The sequence below is a fragment of the Fringilla coelebs genome (genome assembly GCF_963513975.1).
Source record: "Fringilla coelebs genome assembly, chromosome: 30".
Lineage (NCBI taxonomy): Eukaryota > Metazoa > Chordata > Aves > Passeriformes > Fringillidae > Fringilla > Fringilla coelebs.
The window spans coordinates 2,977,073-2,996,304 of NC_140056.1; the positions used below are offsets into that span (position 1 = coordinate 2,977,073).

The following is a 19,232-nucleotide window of genomic DNA, read 5'->3' on the forward strand; positions in this document are numbered from 1 at the left end:
TTGTCAACCTTCGGGGCTCAGAATCTCACTCCCGAAGATTTGACCGAGGTGGTGGTGACGCATCTCCGCACGGAGGAGGATCCCCCGCCAGAGCCGCACATCCTTCCGCTTCCAGAGGAGAAGCCGCCAGCGTACATTCCTCCCCCCATCCCACAGCTGCCGCCCATGCTGCCTCCTCCAAAGCTGCTGCCGCCTCCGCAGATGCCGCCTCCTCCCATTCCTCCTCCCATGCCGCTGCCGCCTCCGAATCCTCCTCCCATTCCACAGCTGCCGCCTCCGAATCCTCCTCCCATGCCGCTGCCTCCGAATCCTCCTCCCATGCCTCCTCTGCCTCCAGAGACAGTTGTCCTGCCTATCACAGCTGGAAGAGAAGCACAGGTTATGTTCCCGTTGCCCAGTCACAGGCTCTGTCTCTGATAAAACAATCTGATGCTTTTTCTGAAGTACCCAAGGGCAGATACTTACAGACATTGACGTTGGACATGGTGTCATTGCACAGCCTGTGAAGGAAATTGGACATTTTAATTACCCAATAAAAGAGAGGCTGTGAAAACTTTAAACTGTGCCTCATCTATCAAATCATTTTCCTGGTTCACCCTCCTAAACCACTTTGGAATCACTAAAAGATTGGAGGAGGAAGGGAATGGCAATTCCTCTTTACAATGAAATTTCTCCAGATTTGCGATTCATTAAAAACTCATCAGTGACAGACCTGGGGCAGCAGCTCTGCCACCTCTAGGGAGCCACTTATGGGTCCTGACCCTCAGAATATCCCACAAAGTATCAATCACAACATCCACCCATTAGCCTGAATAATTGGTTCGGGATTTCAGGTGCAGATCACAGCACCCAGTGAGAGCTCAGTTGTTTACCTGTTCTCCTCCCCCTCCAGCAGCTTCCTGTACATGGCGATCTCAACATCCAGTGCAATCTTGACATTCAGCAGCTCCTGGTATTCCTTCAGCAGGCGAGCCAGCTCCTCCTTGTCCTTCTGCAGGGCACTCTCCAGCTCTTCCAGCTTCAACCTGGCATCCTTGAGAGCCATCTCCCCCCTCTCTTCAGCCTCAGCAATAGCTGCCTGCAGCTGCTGGTTCTGGGGAGCACAACAGGAGCTTTCTCAGACCTCATTTTGTCCCTAACAATCAGTCCTCAGACCCCCAGGAGGAGAAATCAGGAGGCAAATAAACATCTGCATGAAGTGAGCTTGGGTTGACAGTAGGTTTCTGCCCCACTCATGGTCTTTTGTGATGCAACCTACTGCCGCCCTCCCCTGAGACACCAACCAGCCCCTTCCTTTCTTCATGTCCTCGATCTCATCCCTGAGACATCAACCAATCCCCACCTGCTTCTTCACGTTCTCAATCTCAGCCCGCAGCCTCTGGACATTCCTGGTCAGCTCCTGGATCTCAATCTTGGTGTTGCGGAGGTTGTCCCCGTGCCGGCCGGCTGTGCTCTGGAGCTGCTCGTACTGATGGCACCCAAGACAGAACAACCCATCAGTGACACGTTCCTGGTGCCTCTAGGAGATTTGTCCCCAGTTTCCAGGCTGGGGTGACACTATGAGGACCCACTGCACTGCCAATGGATGCCGAGCTCAGTGGTCAAGGTGGCTCCGGGACTCATCATGGGGTTTGAGCTTTGAAATGGATCTAAGTGACAGTAAAAAGCATCTCTTGGCTTCTGAAAAGCCACTTGGGCTGGAATTTTATCATCAAGGTGCATTTTGGGGCATTTTTATTGAGAGGTTTTGATGCCTTAAGTTTTAGCATTCATATTACCCAGATTCTGTACTGCATTAGTATATAACTCTGAACTTCCTATAAAGTGTTAGCAAGTTCTCCTCACAGTTTAGTAAGATAAAACAATCTTTTTCCAGCCCAAAAGCCAAGCTCCAGGCCCAAAAAGGATAAACAACATAAACAACAGCAAATTGAGGAGGGCAGTCTGGAAGGATGGGACTTCATAACCTGAAGCTGAATTGGACAATTAACCTCAATATGTAAATGAACCAAAACCTATAAAAGTGAGAAAACTCATGACCCATTGTCCATCTTGGGCCCACCTTGGTAGCCCTGGCCCAGCTCTTGTACTGCCCAAGGTATATTGTTTGAAGGCCTTTTTAATAAATACCTACTTTACTCCTTTAACATTGTCTCGCCGCTGTTCTAGGCATCAGTTTGTGACGCACACCTCAGAGAGTTTGGGGCGCATTGGGAACAGTGAGTCAGATCCCTCAAAAGCAGTTCAGTCCCTCTCGACCTTCCTTGCACCACAAGCTCCAGCCCCGTTAGCTTGAAAAGGTGTCTCATCCAGACATAAATCACTCAGCCACACCCAGGAGTCTCGACTGCTCCCTGACTCACCTGACTCTGGTACCAGGCCTCGGCCTCAGCCCGGCTGCTCTGGGCAATCTGCTCGTACTGGCGCCGGACCTCCTCAATGATGCTGTCCAGGTCCAGGTGCCGGTTGTTGTCCATGGACACCACCACGGACAGGTCCCGGCTGATCGTCTGCATCTGAGCGAGCTCCTGCAAACAAGACATGAGTCAGCATCTCAAGCCTCAATCCACCCAGACACCCCATCCAACCTCAGTGTCCTTGGCCACCACACACCTGATGAAAATTTCAGCCCCCCTGGAGAAGACAGAGCTCCTACCTCCTCGTAGATGCACCTCAGGAAGTTGATTTCATCTGTCAGAGCTCCTACCCTGGCTTCCAGCTCAACTTTGGTCATGTAGGCACTGTCCACATCCTAAGGGAAAGATCCCACAGAAAATAATTTTTTTTCTCTTGGAAATCCTTCAGGCCTGTGGGAATCGCCGTCTGTGTTGAGGGTTTGATATTATTCACTGGGACATCATTATGTTTATATATAATTCAGTAATCATATATGTAAATAATTAAAAATAAATAATGTTAGGGTGTCATCCAGTTATGCAAATTGAATATAAGGGATTATGGATATCAGCTGGGACATCTTAAAAACTCCATAATTCCCATTCAAGCACAGATAAAGTGAAATATTGAGGGATTATTTTGTGATGCCTGTGACTCACCTTCTTCAGCACCACGAACTCGTTCTCAGCTGTTGTGCGCCTGTTGATCTCTTCCTCATACCTATGGAGAGGAAAAGTGCAAATTGCATTCCTGGACTTTCCTGCCTAAGGGCATTAGAAACAAACTAAAAGGGAAAAAAACACTAAATTAAAATATTTAGGCTAAAAAACTACCTCCACTATCACCATAAAAACAGTTGAGGAAAATTAAAGTGACCAAAAGGCTGTTTGAGCTGCTCCTGGCTCCACACTCACTTGGTTTTGTAATCCTCGACGTACTGCTGCATGTTCTGCAGCTCCGATTCCAGCTGGCCCCGCTGTGCCAGGATTGATTCCAGCTGCCTCCGCAGGTTCTGGATGTAATTCTCAAAGATCACATCCAGGTTCTTCCTTGGCCCTGATGGCCCTTGCTGCTGGAGCAGCTCCCACTTGGTGGAGAGCACCTTGTTCTGCTGCTCCAGGAATCGGACCTACAGCCAAGACATGGAGGACCCACCATCACACAGGAACAGTTCCCACCGAAACATCTCTTGCATCACTCACAAAGATTTGTGTGGTGATCAGAGAACCAACTAACTCTGATTTTTTAACTTTCTGTTGGTGCCTAAGCAGCAAAATCAGGAAAAGAAGGAAATTTCTAATATTTTTCTACTCAAAGGAGTTTTTACACATTGCCCTTCCTCCAAGTCTGTCCCCATCACAGGCAGTGTGGAAATCAGATCTCCAGCCTAGCTTTAAAAGCCTGGAGATTTGAAAGAGAAAGATATATAAATTAATACTTAAATGGGAGGTTGTTTGGGCAGAGAGTGGTGGAGGAGGGAGAATCTGTGCCCGAAACCTGCGGAGGTTGAAGGTGTTGAACCTGCTTGAGAGCGTAACCTCAGAGAAGAGCTTGGTGCAACAGGACAGATGAAAGCCCTGGAGACATTTCTTTGATCTTCTGTGGAGGAGAGATTCTCATCTCTTCCCTTAATGAAAAAGCTCTGCTCAAGCTTCTCTGCCTGCTGGGATTTAGCTCCAGAAGGACATTTCTGCACAACTGTAAAGTTCCTCCTAATTTTGGCCTTAATCAGGCACAATCCCACCCTCTCACCTTGTCGATGAAGGAGGCAAACTGGTTGTTCAGGGTCTTGATTTGCTCCTTCTCCTGGTTTTTGACTTGCTGGATCTGGGGATCAATCTCAACATGGACTGGACGCAGGAGGGTCGTGTCAATCTGCACTGGCTGGATCCCAGGGCCACCTCTCCCAGGGCCACCCATGCCAAAGCCTGGGCCACTAAAGCCACCCATTCCTCCACCACCCATCCCGCCACCAAAGCCACCCATGCCACCACCAAAGCCACCCATTCCTCCTCCACCCATTCCTCCAAAGCCACACATTCCTCCTCCTCCTCCTCCACCCATTCCGCCCCCAAAGCTGCCGAGACCCCCGTAGCTCCCGCCAAAGCCGCCCATCCTGCCGCCGTACCCGCCACCATAGCAGCCGCCCATGGACATCCTGGCGCTGCCCCCCATGTTGTGGAGGCTCCGGCTGCCGAAGCCCCCGCAGCGTCCTCCACCTCCGAATCCCCTGGACACGGAGTACGAGCTGTAGCTGCTCCTGCTCCGGCTGCCGCCTCCAAAGCCACCACCGATCGCAGAGCAGGAGCTAAAGCCCCTTCTGCTCCCCCCTCCGAAGCTCCTGCAGACAGACTGACGAGACATGGCTGGTTATCCTCAAAGGAGCCAAGAATGGAGAAGCTGAGGAACTCGATGGGGTTGTGGGTGAGGAGGTGGGTGGAAGAAGGGAAGTCAGTCCCTCTGGCTGGAGGGCAGCGGACGCTCCCTTTTATGTGTTTTTGGAGGTGGGCTGGGTCTGCATGGGCGTGAAGGAGGAGACAGGTCCTGTCTTCATCAGCGTGGCGTGGCTAAAGATTTCCATCTCCAATTTGCCAAACATTGACCCTACCCAGAAACACACCCTTTAATGCAGGAGAAAAGGCAAAAAAGATCCAAATGGGGCTCCCAGCACTCCATGACTAAGGAACCCTACACCTTGTGGAGCAGCAAGAGCCTCCCTGGGATACACCAGGCATTTTTTTTCCACCTTTCATCCACTGGGGTTGTTTCCCTGCTTGTGTTTATCTTTAAATCTCTCACTCCAAAGCCCCATTGCAGGCAGGCACTGCGCTTCATGCCAAGTTGTAGCCTGGCTTTCACAATTCCCAAAACACACCTAAGTTACACCCTCAGCCTTCTTTTTACTTGGAAAATTGCCTTTGGCTTGGAGAATTGAGTTTCTCAATCTACAGCCAGGGCTCAGCAAATTGCATTTTGATGAGGCTCTGCACCTTTTTGATAAATAAAACCTCATGGGTGACGAGACGCCGGTGCTGGCACTGGAAATTCATTTATTGTTGGACTAAAGCATGTCCCACTGTCTTCATGCCAAGATAATCTCGGCACTGGTGAGGAAATACCCTTCATGGGAAACCTGTGTAGGATTTTCTGAAAGCTTCAGGACCATGAGGAGACAGCAGGCTGCCATGGTGTGGGATGTACAGGAAAATGGAGGGACAGCCCCAGGAGCACAGTGGGAGGAGGGATCCCAAACCTTGCTTCCCACATTACATGCCCTGGAACAATTTAAATGCAATTCATAGAGCTCAACTCATTTATAGAGATGTGAAAATCCGGAGAGCACAGAGCTTGGAGGAATCACCATTCTTTTCAGCTGTTTCACTTATTTTGGTGTTTATATATCTTTGACAGATGTAGATTTTAGAAAGGCAGGAGTTTGTCAGAATGCTCCGGTGAGGGTGGATTCAGACTATGATCCATCACAGAATTCCAGAATGGTTTGGGTTGAAAAGGACCTTAAAGCCCATCTCATTCCACTGCCTGCCATGGGCAGCGACACCTTCCACTATCCCAGGTGGCTCCAAGCCCCTGTCCAACCTGGCCTTGGACATTTCCAGGGATTGGGCATGCACCACCCTTCATAGAATCATGGAATGATTCAGGCTGACTCTGTACGTCATTTAATCCAAAAATCCATCACAGATCCACCCCTTTGCCTTGCTAATCAAGCAGCAATTTCTCTCATTTTATTTTTTTATAGAAAAAATAGATTTTTTTATTACTTTTCAACATTTTAAAGCCACCTTGAAGGCCATATTGAAGTCCAAACCCACAGCTCTGGAGACACCTAACTGTGCTGGCAGCCATCTGGTGCAGGTTCAGAATTCTCACAGGACACATGTTAATTAAGAGCTTCTGGAAAATCCACACCAGCAACTTCTGGTATCATCAGATGTTTAAGTACCTCTAAAAATATTGCCCAGACACCCATTTCCAAAAGTGCCTTGGGACCCGGATATGCAGCTAAACTGGCATTTCCACTGGAAACATGACATTCCCTGTGTTTATCCCACCTTCAGGACCTGTGTGGGTCTGGGAGGACTCAAGGAGGTGGATTAGGAGGGGTAGATAAGGTTAAGAAAAATCAGGGAATCATAGAATTGTTAAGACTGGAAAAGACCTTCAAGATCACCCTACTTTTGAAAAAATAAATATATATAATATCAAAATGTCACCGTCACAGCAAAGGAAAGGAGGGGTTGGGGGTTGGACAGAAGTTTGTATAGGCAATAAATCAAAACATAGACAAGAAATCAATATACAGACAATAAAAATGGGGACTGAGGCACTGCACAGCCAAGACCCACCTCCCTCAGGGTTATCAAACCTTTGGTTACAATTTTCTGGGGGATTTTTGTTGGGATTTTTTTCTCCTTCTGTGGGCGGGATGACACGATCTGAAAGTTCTCCTGTTCCCAGGGAAGGAGAGTTCCCCAGTCAGCAAACGGCAGAGCCCCGAGCACCCGTGGAGAGATAACACAGAGCCGTGAGTCATGGCCCTGGCTCCAGCCAAGCTTAGGAAATCAAACAGGGATTTGGGTATTGATATCACCTCCTGCTTCAGAGCTGCAATGGCTTGGTGGAAAAGGACTGGAAAGATCATCCCATCATACCCCTGCCATGGGACTCCTTCCAGTAGACCGCACTGCTCCAAGTCCCCTCCAGCCGGGACTTGGGCACTTTCAGGGATGCAGCAGCCACAGCTTTTCCAGAAAATCCATTCCATGACCTCACCACCCTCACAGGGAGGAATTCCTTCCAGATATCCCATCTAATCCTGCCCTCTTCCAGCTGAAAGCCATCACCCCTTAGCCCATCATTTCAGGCCCTTTCCAAGTCCCTCTACAGCTCTTGGAGCCCCCAGTGCAGGGAAAATGAACTTCAGAGGTTACTTCCCACCCAAACTGTTCCATGACGCTGTGAAAATAAACAGGCCTTGAATAACTGAGAGGAAACCATGAAATCACAGAATCATGGAATGGTTTGGGCTGGAAAGGACCTTAAAGTTCATCCTGGTCCATCCCCTGCCATGGGCAGGGACAAACCCTGAAGAATCCAATCCTGTTTTCAGACCATGGACCTCTCCTCCAACCAGAGGCAGGAATTGTATCACCTATGTGTCCAGCCTGGGATAATTTTTCCCTAATTACTGGCACAATCCCAGGAACAAAAAGGGAGGGACTTGTAAGTATGCTTGTTGTAGCGACAACCTTTGAAAGTGCTCCTGGAGAAGCCCTTTGTTTCTCCTCGGGCAGGAGCCACTGCTGGAAGCGAGTTTGGATTGGGGTGACTCCGAGGGAAGTCAATGCCTTTTCATTCAACACCACTTCAGGTCACTCTTACAACTCCCTGAATGTTTAACCACCGCTCAAACCATGTCCCCACCCAAGCAGTGACAAGCCCGTGCTGGCAGAATTGTGACATTCCATTGTGACATTCCGCCTGTCACTGCTGGTACTGGATGTCTTCAGCCTTTACCAGCTCAGAATGGAACATGGGAGAAATGGGATGAGTCACCCCAAGCACAGTTTGTGGTTGGCCAGGGATGTGATTCAAGGTCTCCTGAGCAAGAGGTCAAATGACAACAGGAGTCTGGGGATCAAAATTTATCCAAATACTTTGGTTTTGGGGAGAGGTGGGGTTTGAGGGAGTAGGGGGGGGAAGGTCTTGCTCTTCCCACGGTCTCAGTTACCTTTTGGAGATGCCTTAAGAGCAATCCATGGATCCTTGGTGAGTGCAGACAGTAGGAAAAGCTGCAGGGCTGGCTCCAAAATAATGTATACCAAGGAATTAACTCCAAATTATTAGGAAGGGTGATGACTGCTCTTCCTTCTCCCACACCAACCATGGTAGGATACTCCTAAAGCACCTAGAGTGCACAAAGAGTGTCCTGGGAGCTCCAGCTGTGGCACCGCAGTCCTGGGGCCACCTCAGAAGACAGGGTGGGCAGTTGTCTGGTCAGGCACAGTGGCCAGGGGGAGGTGGGATAGCTGGGGAACATCCCAAATTGGCTAACTGGAAGGGGCTTAGGAAGAGAAGGAGGAAGGGAAGAGTCTCCTAAAATCCGCAGAGTCTGAAAGTCTGCTCAGACCTGGTGGGGACAATGGTGGAACAACAGTCTCTGCCACATCCGGAGATCCTGCAGGACACACTGGAGGATCCAGGGGCTGCCTCTTTCTCTCTGCTAGGAGTGGGCTCATTCCTAGGGCTGTCACCAAAGACACCCCCAACTGTGTCACTGTCACTCTGCACCAACATCCCTTCAGCCTCCCCGGTGAGACTCTCCTTATTCTGCAAAACTACAAACTCCCCACATTTTGGGAGACAGAGAGGGGTGAGAGGAGACCCGGTTGCCCCTTCACCCGAGTTCCTTTAAATTCAGACTTCAAAGGGAAGGAAAAAGTCAGGAAATATTTTCAGATCTCATCAGAAGATGAGACTTGTTACAACATGAAACTCTTTGGTCGGGGAGAAAACCACACCAGGTTTCTGCCTCTCATGTTTATTGGGGGATGGCACCTGCCAAGGAGAAAGGCTTAAGCAAACACACGTGATTGTTCCCATGGTCCCAAGGAAAAGGTGAACCCTGAGTAAAAATAAACATTTTACAACAGCACGAGTGAAACTTGGGGGGAAAAGCAAACTAAAAGTCATTTGGGTGAGAAACATCTTCAGCCAAGGCACCAGGAGGAAATTCCTGTTTTGGAGCTCGAGCTGCGGCTGATGAGCGACACTGATTAAAGTTGCACCATGGCTGGATCCAGCATAAGAGCTTGAGAGAAGCCAAGGCTCCCCTGCACACTTGGAGCTGCGCTCGGATCCATCCCCGCTCCAGCCTCTGGTTGGGTGCCTCTTGCTTGGAGGGTGCTGGGCTCGTCCCAGCCAGGTTTGGGGCTCCCCATGAATGGGTGGATCCTACTCCCAAAGGAGAGCTGGGCACCTTGATGTCCAGCAGCTGGATGGGAGCACGAGGGATTGAGCTGTTCTCGGCTGCTGTTGGGAATCTCAGTCCTTACCAGGTGGTCACTGGGGGGTCATCGTGCAATTCACTCCCTTTCTCCTCTGGCTGTCGTGGTCAGGGGGTTGATGTCTTTCCTATGCCCTCCGGGTGGGGCCACTGTTCTTCAGGATGGTGCCAGATCCCCCCACCACCACCGAGTTAGATCCCCCACCCAGGGAGCAAAATCCACCCCCAGCACCAAATCCACCCCCTCCCAGGCTGAAGCATAAACCAGCACCGCCTGTGTTGCAGCTGCCTTTCCCGCTTCCAAAGCCAATTCCTCCTCCTCCAAGGCACAGTCCACTGCCATATCCACCTCCCACGGAGCTGCTGCCGCCCACCACAGCTGCAGAGAGGAACAAAAGGCACCAGGTTACCTCTGATGCCACCAAGAAGTTTGGGAGCACTAATCCCAGCCCACCACACTCCTGTGGGAACAGTACTTACAGATGCTGACAGAGCTCTGGCACTCTCCAGACATCCTGCAAGGAAACCAGATGGAGTGTGAAATCCAGCCAGAGCATCTGGAGTGGTCCAACTCCATGAAGTCAGGATTGGTCCACCAACACAGCCACAGGACCATGGTCCAAGGTTCAAGACAACAGCATTGATGTTTATGATGGTACACATTTTTCCTATAGATTGATCAGGATACAATGGAATTCTTGCTGTATCCCACCCACCTGCACTCCTCGCCCTCCAGCAGCTTCCTGTAGGTCGCAATCTCGATGTCCAGGGCCAGTTTGACGTTCATGAGCTCCTGGTACTCCCGGAGCTGCCGGGCTAGGTCGGCCTTGGCTTTCTGCAGGGCTGTCTCCAGCTCGGCCAGTTTGTCCCTGGCATCCTTGAGAGCCACCTCCCCACGCTGCTCCGCATCCGCAATCGACGTCTGAATGGTCTCACACTGGAGGGCAAGGCATGGGCAGGATGAGTGGGGTGGGGGCAGCCAGTGAGAGATGAAGCCATAATCCCAGATCAGGGAAACATATAATGGTTTGGGTTGGACAAGACCTTAAAGATTATCAGGAGCATGCACAGGGACACATTCCACTATCCCAGCCACATCCTACCTGGCCTTGGACACTTCCATGGATGGAGCATCCAAACTTCTCTGGGCAACACATGCCAGAGCCACTCAGGCTCAGCTATTCCCAGGTCCCTCCCACACCCAACAATTCCTACCACACTTATTTCCCTTCAGGGAAGTTCTAAAATGCATGACCAAGAGGTCCTCCCCATTGCTCAAAAAAATGCAACCCCCACCTGCTTCTTCACACTGTCAATCTCAGCCCGGATCCTCTGGATCATGCGGTTGAGCTCTGAGATCTCGGTCTTGGTGTCCTTGAGGCTGTCTCCATGCTTGCCTGCGCTTGCCTGCAGCTCCTCATACTGGTGGGATGAAGCAGGAGGAACATGTTGTGACCTCACAGCTGCTCCCACATCACCGCAGGGAAGCCAAGGAGAGCAAATCTGTGCCAGGTCCACTCTGGATGGACCACCACCAGCAATGTTCCAGGTCTTGCTGTGGCCTGAGCTGCCACCAGTAGCTCTCCCACCCCCTTGGACACTGGAGAACCCCAGCAGAGTGTGCCAGCCTCACCTTGCACCGGTACCAGGACTCGGCCTCGGCGCGGCTGCGGTTGGCGATCTCCTCGTACTGCGCCTTGACCTCGGCGATGATGCTGTCCAGGTCCAGGTTCCGGTTGTTGTCCATGGACAGCACCACCGAGGTGTCGGACACAGTCTTCTGCATCTGTGACAGCTCCTGCAGGTGATGTCCAATCCAGATTTAGCCCTTCCAGAGCTTCCTTATGGTGTCACAACCCTCCCTGATCCTGGTGCCCCACAGTACTCACTGCCTCATAAAGACACTTGAGGAAGTTGATCTCATCCAACAGAGAATCCAGTTTTCCCTGGAGTTCCACCTTGGCCATGTAGACTCCATCCACATCCTGCAGCAGAGATGGGATGAGAAAAGCTGCTCAGCGCACACCAGTTAATCTAAAATTTCATGGAATCATGGAACAGTCTGGGTTGAAAAGGACTTTAAATGCAATTCCACCCCCTTCCATGGACAGGGACACCTTCCACTCTCCCAGGCAGCTCCAAGTCTCATCCAACCTGGCCTGGGACACTTCCAGGGGTCAGGCAGCCACGGCTTCTCTTGGAAATCCATTCCAGGGCCTCCCCACCCTCACAGAGAAGAATTCCTGCCCAATATCCCATCTATCCCTATCCTCTGGCAGTGGGAAGCCATTCCCTGTGTCCTGTCACTCCAGGCCATTGTCCAAAGTCCCTCTCCAGCTCTCCTGGAGTCCCTTTATGTAAAAAGCAAGGACTTGACCTTCTTCAGGAGCACAAATTCGTTCTCAGCTGCTGTCCTTTTGTTTATCTCCTCCTCGTACCTGTGGATGGAAAGGAGGGAGATGGAATCTGGCTGCTTGTTTTGGCTCCGGCTCAGGCTAATGAACGTTGTTGGCCTCAGACTCATAAACCCAGCAAAAATAAATCTGCCATGAGGGAGATTTATGGACAGGGAATTGCACTTCGCCTTTCAGGACAAGCCCTGGCTCCTGCACTTCCAGTGCCTGGGTGAGGAAAGCCTGGAAAGAGGAATTCTGGCTCTGCTGAAGGAAGTCCTGGTGCTTGCGGCCAATCCAAGCTCCTTCTACAAGATCCAAGAACCTTCAGCTCCTCACAGCCACCATGGAATCTCCTGATTTGGAAGGGCCTTACAGGGATCATCGAGTTCAGCTCCTGGCCCTGCACAGGACACCTCAGAATCCCAAATGGATTCAAATTTTCCAGATGCTTGTCTCCAAATATAAAGTCCATTTTCACCCAGCAGCCTCTGGTTGATCCCAGGTCATGTGGATTCCCAGACTTCTTTGCCCACTGTTTTTTCTAGTTCCTCAAGTGGATTCATTTCTCCAGTCTTTGTTCTACTTTTTCCAACTGGACACATTTTATGTTCATATTTATAGACTAAAATAAATTATATATTATAATAGATAACAGTAGGAAAATAGTCTTTACTTTTCCTTTCTTTTTTTTTTTTACTTCATGTCAGACTTCCACAGAAATCCTCAAATCCTGAATGATATTGTGTGAAAGAATCATGAGGAAATCCATAAGGAAATTAGAGCTGGGTTTAGCAACTGATTAATTAATTAAATCATAATGTCACTGATTCTTAAGGAATTCCTTCTTGAGGAAGACAAGGAGTGGAGGATCCTCCTTCAGGAAGAAGAACAATTTGAGCAATATATTGAGAAAATCTGAGAAAAGTTGAGAAACCTTGAAAAAGCACCTTTTTACATCCAAATTCACTTTTCCCAAAACATTTTACATTTTCTAACCATTGGGGAAAAAAATCAATATTGATAATTATTATCAATATTTCTCCTTTTTTGGCTGTTTGAAGTGAGTTTTTCTCTCTGATTATTCACCCCAAGGATTATTAGACACCCCAAGGAACTTACTTTGTCTTGAAGTCCTCCACCATGTCCTGGAAGCTCTTCAGCTCTGTGTCCAGCTGGTGCTTCTCACTGGAGAGAGAATCCAGCTGCTTCCTCAGCCCACTGATGTAGGTCTCAAAGAAAGGGTCCAGGTTCCTGCCCCCCGTTCCTGCACCACCCTGTTCCTGCAGCAGCTTCCACTTGGTTTCCAGGACTCGGTTCTGCTGCTCCAGGAACCGCACCTGAAAGGGTGGGGAAGGAGTCAGATTCTCCCTTCAAAACCTCATCTTTTTATTGATTTTTCCCCCATGTGCTTTCCATATTTTATTCCCATTTAATGTGTGATAACTCCCCAGTCCTACAAGACAGGTAGGACCTCAGTGGATGGGGCAAGTGGGCAAAAGGGGGTCATGGTCCCCTTCCCAATTCTGGAGCCTCTAAACAGGAGAAACACAATGAACTTCATGGGTTTGGCATCTTCTTGTTCAAAATAGCCAAAAAAGTCCCAATATCTTCAAAATAGACCAAAACATCCAAAAAGTCCAATAATCTCCTTAAAAATAGCCTAAATCACTACGTATCCCATCTTCTCCTTAAAAATTGTCCAAAACATCCCAAATCCCAACATCCCCATAAAAATACTCCAAAAAAAATCCCATCTTCTGCTTTAAAATTGCTCAAGTCACCCAAATTCTCATCTTCTCCTCAAAAGTAGCCTAAAGGACACAAAATCCCATTAAAAATAGCCCAAACACCCAAAAAAATTCACCTGCTCCTTCGAAGTAGCCCAATGTTCCCCTTAAATTTTAGTAGCCCATTTTCCCCTTAAAAACAGCCCCAAACACCTTCAGTTTATGGTGATCTGGGCAACTGCAGCTCTGGGTGCCCCTGGATGAGCATCTTCTGGTCATTCCCACCCTCCAGAGCCCATCCTGGAGTGAAGCCCCTCCAAACCTTGTCGATGAAGGAGGCGAATTTGTCGTTGAGTTTCTTGATCTCCTCCCGCTCCTGTGTCCGAACCTTCTGGATCTCAGGGTCAATCTCCAGATTGAGGGGGGCCAGCAGGCTCTGGTTGATGGTCACCTCCCTGATGCCGCCCGGGGGGCATGGGGGGAAGCCCTGGCCCCCCATCCCACCATCAAATCCTCCACCAAAGCCACCAAAGCCACTGCTAGGGCCTCCACCAAAGCACCCTGTGCCATAGCCACCCCCAAATCCTGCTCCGGCCCCAAAGCCAAAGCCTCCTTGGCTACCAAAGCCTCTGCAGGCACCACCAGCCCCCCCAAATCCTCCCAGGGAGGTGCTTTTACTGCCCCCCAGGGAATAGAGGCTCCTGCTGCTGAAGCCACCGGCAGGTCCCCGGCATCCTCCGCGGGGCATGGAGCCAAACGTGACCTTGTTCTTGCTCCCAAAGCACACAGAGCTGGAGCTGAACCCCTTGCCAAGAGCGCAGGACTGGCGAGACATGGTGAAGGGTCCCCAAAATTTTGAGCAGGAGGCTGAGGCTGGAGCTTGAGAGGCGAGAGAAGCCAAGTCCTGTGGGAGCAGCTGCTGGGTCCCCCTTTTTATGGGCACAGGGAGTTGGTCGGTGCCAGGGGGGAGTGGAGATGTCACTTTTTGGGGATTGTTTCATTCTCTTCATTGTTTTCAGGTTTGAAAGGACGCCCTCCTCACTTTGGCACAACCATGACCTGCCTGCAAACACTCCCCAGAGTGCAAAGAAAAACAAAAGTATTGTTGGTTTTGGAGCCAAACTCCAACCCAAATTCCCTGGGCTGCGGCCAAAGCCCCATCACACCCTCAAGGGAAACCCTAGTTTTAGCTTAATCTATCACTTTCGGCCTGACTCCACTGGCTGGGTTCACTGAATTCCAACAAAAACCCAGGCTCCCAGGCACACCCTCAGATGCACTCAGTTTCAACCTCCTGCTCCGAGGAGGGGTGATGTGGGTTGTCCAAAGTGTTTCACAACTGGGAGCATTAGTGTTGGGCAGGGTTCTAAAACTACTTTTATGTCAATAAAAGTGATTTTAAAACTTCCTTAAACCTCCTGAAAGCATTCTGAAGTCATTCTAGATCCCTCTGAGTGATGGGTTGAGCCGGGCGGGACATACTGGGATTTGCAGAGACTGAAATATCCTGAATATATATCTGTGTTGGGCACACCCCAGCAGGACCAAGACTGTTCCCTGACCCACAGCTTTGACAGGGGATCACATCCCTCCTCTGAGGAACCTTCCAGGGATTTTGTGATGTTTCCTGAGAGTCCCTGTGGGTCTCCAGTCCCTCCACAGCATGCCAGCACGTGGTATTCAGCAAAGCCACTCCCAGCCTACCCCATTGTTAAAACAACACAATTTAATTGCTTAATTGCTTTAAATTTCTATTTAAATGAGGTGTTGAGCTGCCTCCATTGAGGATCCCGGTTTATCCCACTGTTAAAACAAATAAAGAGCCTCAAAACTTCCCCCCAACCCCACAGTGCTAATAAAATCCAGCTCTGGAGTATCCCATTCACTGGGAGGGGTTTGTGGAACCAGTTTTAGCTCCAAGACTGTTTACCCCAGCTTTTTTTTCATTTTAAACATGTAAATCTAGCTATGGGTGCATGGCCCGGTGTTTCCTCCTGAATCTCATTGGGGATTCCTGAAGCTCCAGGATTTTCAGCCCCAGGGAATTCACAGTGCAGGGAACAGGGAAGTTGATGCTCCCCTTGGACAATGCCCGTCCTGCACGCCCCAATCCCACCTGGAAGCCCCCTCCCACCCCCCGGGGTTCCCCAGTTTTCCAGCTGGAGAAGAGAAGTGGTTTGAACTGACGGAAAAAGGCGGCGGCTGCATCTCCTCACCTTACGCAACCGGCAGATCAGCCCCAAAACCGAATGAACCTGTTGGAGCCCGGGCGGAGAGCATTCCTGCCAGGAGTTCCCAGGGTGGCTCCAGCAGCAGCTCCTGGCCCAGCTGCTGCCCTGGGGCCAGCCCAGCACTTGCCCAAGCAGCTGCTGGGCCAGCAAAGCCCTGCCCCACCCTGCCACCAAGGGGTGAAGACACCTCACTGGGACACGGGATCAGTGCCCAAATCCCTCCTGAACTCCAAGGTGGAGCGTCTCAGATGCTCCAGCACTTGCTGGGATGGGAATGCATCAGGAGCAAAGCTGAGGGCCCAAGGTTGGCCCCTGTCACCCAGCCAGCGTTGGCCACCATCATTCACCCAATGCTGGGCAACATCACCACCCAACATTGGCCACCATCCACCCAACCAGTGTTGGCCACCATCATCCACTGAACACACTGGCTCCCATCCACCCTAACATGGAGGGCCATCCCCCACTCAGTGTTGGCCACCACCACCTACCCAGCGTTGGACACCACCCTCTGCTCAGTCTTGGCCACTGTCACCCATCCAACACTGGCCACCATCACCCACCCAGCACCCCAACCTCCCACCTTCCCAGGGTATCCCGTGGGACCACCAGCACGGGTGCCCAGCAACGAGGGCGATGTGTAGCAGAACCAGAGCCTAAATACAGCAATTTTCACCCCAGAACTGTGCTGGGACTGGGTTCAACTGGAAAACCTCAGATCCGGAAACTCCTGGCTGCTCTGTTGGCAGCCACCGAGCTGGGAAATTGCAGGGCTGGGAGCAGGAGTGGTGGCGGCTGGAACAACAAGATGGATTCCCGGGAGATCAAAGCAGGTGTTGCAGAAGACGGGCGGCACCTGGGACTGCCGAGAGCCCCGGGCACGCCAGGATCCACGGCAGGAGCAGAGCTGGCAGCAGGAGCTCATGGCACCCCCAGTCCCAGGAGTCAGAGCCCCCAGGGGTAGATGGCTCATTCCCGTTGTGGTGCCATTGGTGTCACCTCTCCCGCTGTCCCACTGCCAGGGGTGGGACCCCACACCATGCCCAGCCAGAGGGAAAGCTCATCTGAACCCCAGCAGCGGCAAACAGATCCCAGGGAAGGAGGATTGGGATCATCGGGGAGGCAGCCCCAGAATGGAGCACCCCTTGGACTTGACAGCCCCCCATGATCCCCATGGGGGGGTGAGGACCCTTCTGGTGGGGGGTGGGCCTGAGGCAGGGGTAGGGCTGACCCTGGAGGTCCCACAGGAATCCATGTGAATATCCGATGGGAATAAAGACCCACTGGACACCCAGGTCCCCCTGCTTCTTCCCACATGGGGGGCAAACAAGGACACCAAAACGGGGTGAATTCAGTGTTAAAAGAGTCAGGGCGGGTGCTTAAGGTGGGGGGAATGTTCCCATGTTTTTGAGGGAAAACCATTGGGATTGGGGGGGTTGAACCCAGTAGGCCCCCCAGGTGCAGCCTCACCCCCTCCCCAAATTCCTTGGGGTGGGAAACAGGTGGGCTGCACCCCAGGGTATCCCTGCATGCATCCCTCCCCCACCCTCCTCCATCCCTCCCTCCCCAGACCCTTGGGATCCCAAATCCAGAACGCCCCCTAAAGGGTCGGAACCTGCCCCAAAGCCCAACCAGGGTCCCAAAAATGAGACCACACCCCAAGCCACCCCAGCCCCTCCAGGCCCCCTTCCTGGGGGTTCCGCAGCTCCAGGGTCACTGCACATCTCCCCCCAGTTAAAAAGGCAACACTGACTCCACATGTGCTGGGTCTGGGGGTGCAGGGTCTCGGGGCTGCGGGGGATGTTGGGGAGGGGAGAGGAGGAGATTTGGGGTGCCGGGAGGGGAGGAGTGCAGGGGTGTGCGTGTGAAAGTACCGAGAGTTTGGGCGGCTCCTCCCGACGCTAATTATGCAGTTAATTGCCCCGACAGGCCCCAGCTTGTCACTGCACCCCAAAACCCCACCCGGGTGGCAGCCAAGGGATCAGCCCCCAATAGAGGACAGGGATACCCTGCTGTGGGGCAGAGACCCCCCCAGAAACACCCTGGACACATCTGTGTGAGCAGGTGCCCACCTGAGCACCTGGATTTTGGTGGTCCCCTCTATGGGGATGTGGGGTTTGAGGAGAAGGAGCCCATTCAGGAGGTGGATTTGGGGGTCTGAGCTTGGATGGACCCTCAAGGGTGGAAATGGGGGTTCAGGTTCCCTAGCAGAAAAATCGGGGGGGGGCACAAAGCCCCAAGTCGCCCGGGCCTGACCTCATCCTCAGACACAGGGGGCTCCGAAGGGCAGGGTCCCCCACATTTCCTCCATCACCCCTCATGAGGCCCCAGAACCATCCCCAATGGTTCAGCACCCCCAATCCCCTCACCCCACTCCCCCATCCCAAGAGGAACACAAGTGACCCCAGAAGGAGGAGGGACCCCCCCAAAGCTGTGAAACCCAAACGCCCTGAACTCGACCCCAGCCCCAGACACCGGAGGACTCCCATTTCCCCCAGCACCCCAAACCCCTCAAAGGCCCCCAGAAGGGACCCAAAGGGACCCCAGGGTCCTGGTCCCCTCTCCGGGCTCCCTCTCAATGCCCCAAAAGGCTCAGGGACCCCCCCCAACCTGCGGCCCTCAAAGGAGGCCCCGCCGGGCAGCTGAGTCACGGCCCCACCCGTGGGATGAGCTGGGGCAGGTGTCAGCCTGCCCCCTGCCCCAGCCCTGGGGGTCCTGAGGCCCCGGACATGAACCCCCAGGGTGAGTTCGGGGTCAAATCCAGCGTGGGGAGGGATCCCCGAGATGTCCCCGTGCCTCAGTTTCCCTCTCCGGGCACCCGCAGCTCCAGTGCTGGCAGGTTTGGGTGATGGGGTTTAAACTCCCTCCCGGGACCCTGTGGGTGCCCCGGGACCTCCGAGGTCCCCCCGCAGTGTCCCAAGGGGGTGGGTGAGACCCCCTGACCCCAGAAACCCGCCCATGGTTGTAATTTGGGGTGCCTCCCCGTGGGGAAGGGGGCGAAGCGAGCAGGGGCTGCTCGCACTGAGGGGATACTGGGAGGGGTCCTCTCCCACCCCCCGGAGTCCAGATGGCACTGAGGGTGACAGGGAGTGACATCCCGAGGGTTCCACCGAGCTTGAGGGCTCTAGCTCCCCCCACAAACAATCCCTTCCTCAGTTTTCCTGCAGGGTCTCCGTGACCCCCAATTTCCAACCAGGAGGGTCCGTGGGGCTCAACCCCCCCAGAACCACCCAGATCCCCCCACACCCCCGAGGCCAAGCTCCTGAGACCCCAGACGCCCCTGCTCGGCCACACCCCCCACAGCCCCCCGACCCCCACATCTACTTCTAGACCACCGCAGACACCCCCAGACCCCACCCCCGACCCCCCAGAGACCCCCAGCCTTCCCCAGACCCCTCAGCCCTCCCACAGCCCCGCAGCCCCCAACACCCAAACTCCTCCAGACACCCCAAAC

General features: G+C 52.4%; 1 protein-coding gene across 1 annotated transcript; it reads right to left on the minus strand.

Moving 5' to 3' along the window:
* Positions 1 to 17: 17 nt before the first annotated feature.
* LOC311164159 (uncharacterized protein) lies at positions 18 to 14,382 on the minus strand (the record flags this gene model as incomplete). The annotated part of the gene is made up of 19 exons (XM_084223494.1): positions 18 to 361; positions 466 to 500; positions 873 to 1,093; positions 1,343 to 1,468; positions 2,364 to 2,528; positions 2,657 to 2,752; positions 3,057 to 3,117; positions 3,312 to 3,526; positions 4,150 to 4,738; positions 9,474 to 9,523; positions 9,607 to 9,803; positions 9,905 to 9,939; positions 10,141 to 10,361; positions 10,721 to 10,846; positions 11,058 to 11,222; positions 11,314 to 11,409; positions 11,802 to 11,862; positions 12,940 to 13,157; positions 13,870 to 14,382. 19 exons carry the CDS (start codon positions 14,380 to 14,382, stop codon positions 18 to 20), a joined length of 3,534 nt encoding a protein of 1,177 aa, XP_084079620.1.
* Positions 14,383 to 19,232: the final 4,850 nt, after the last annotated feature.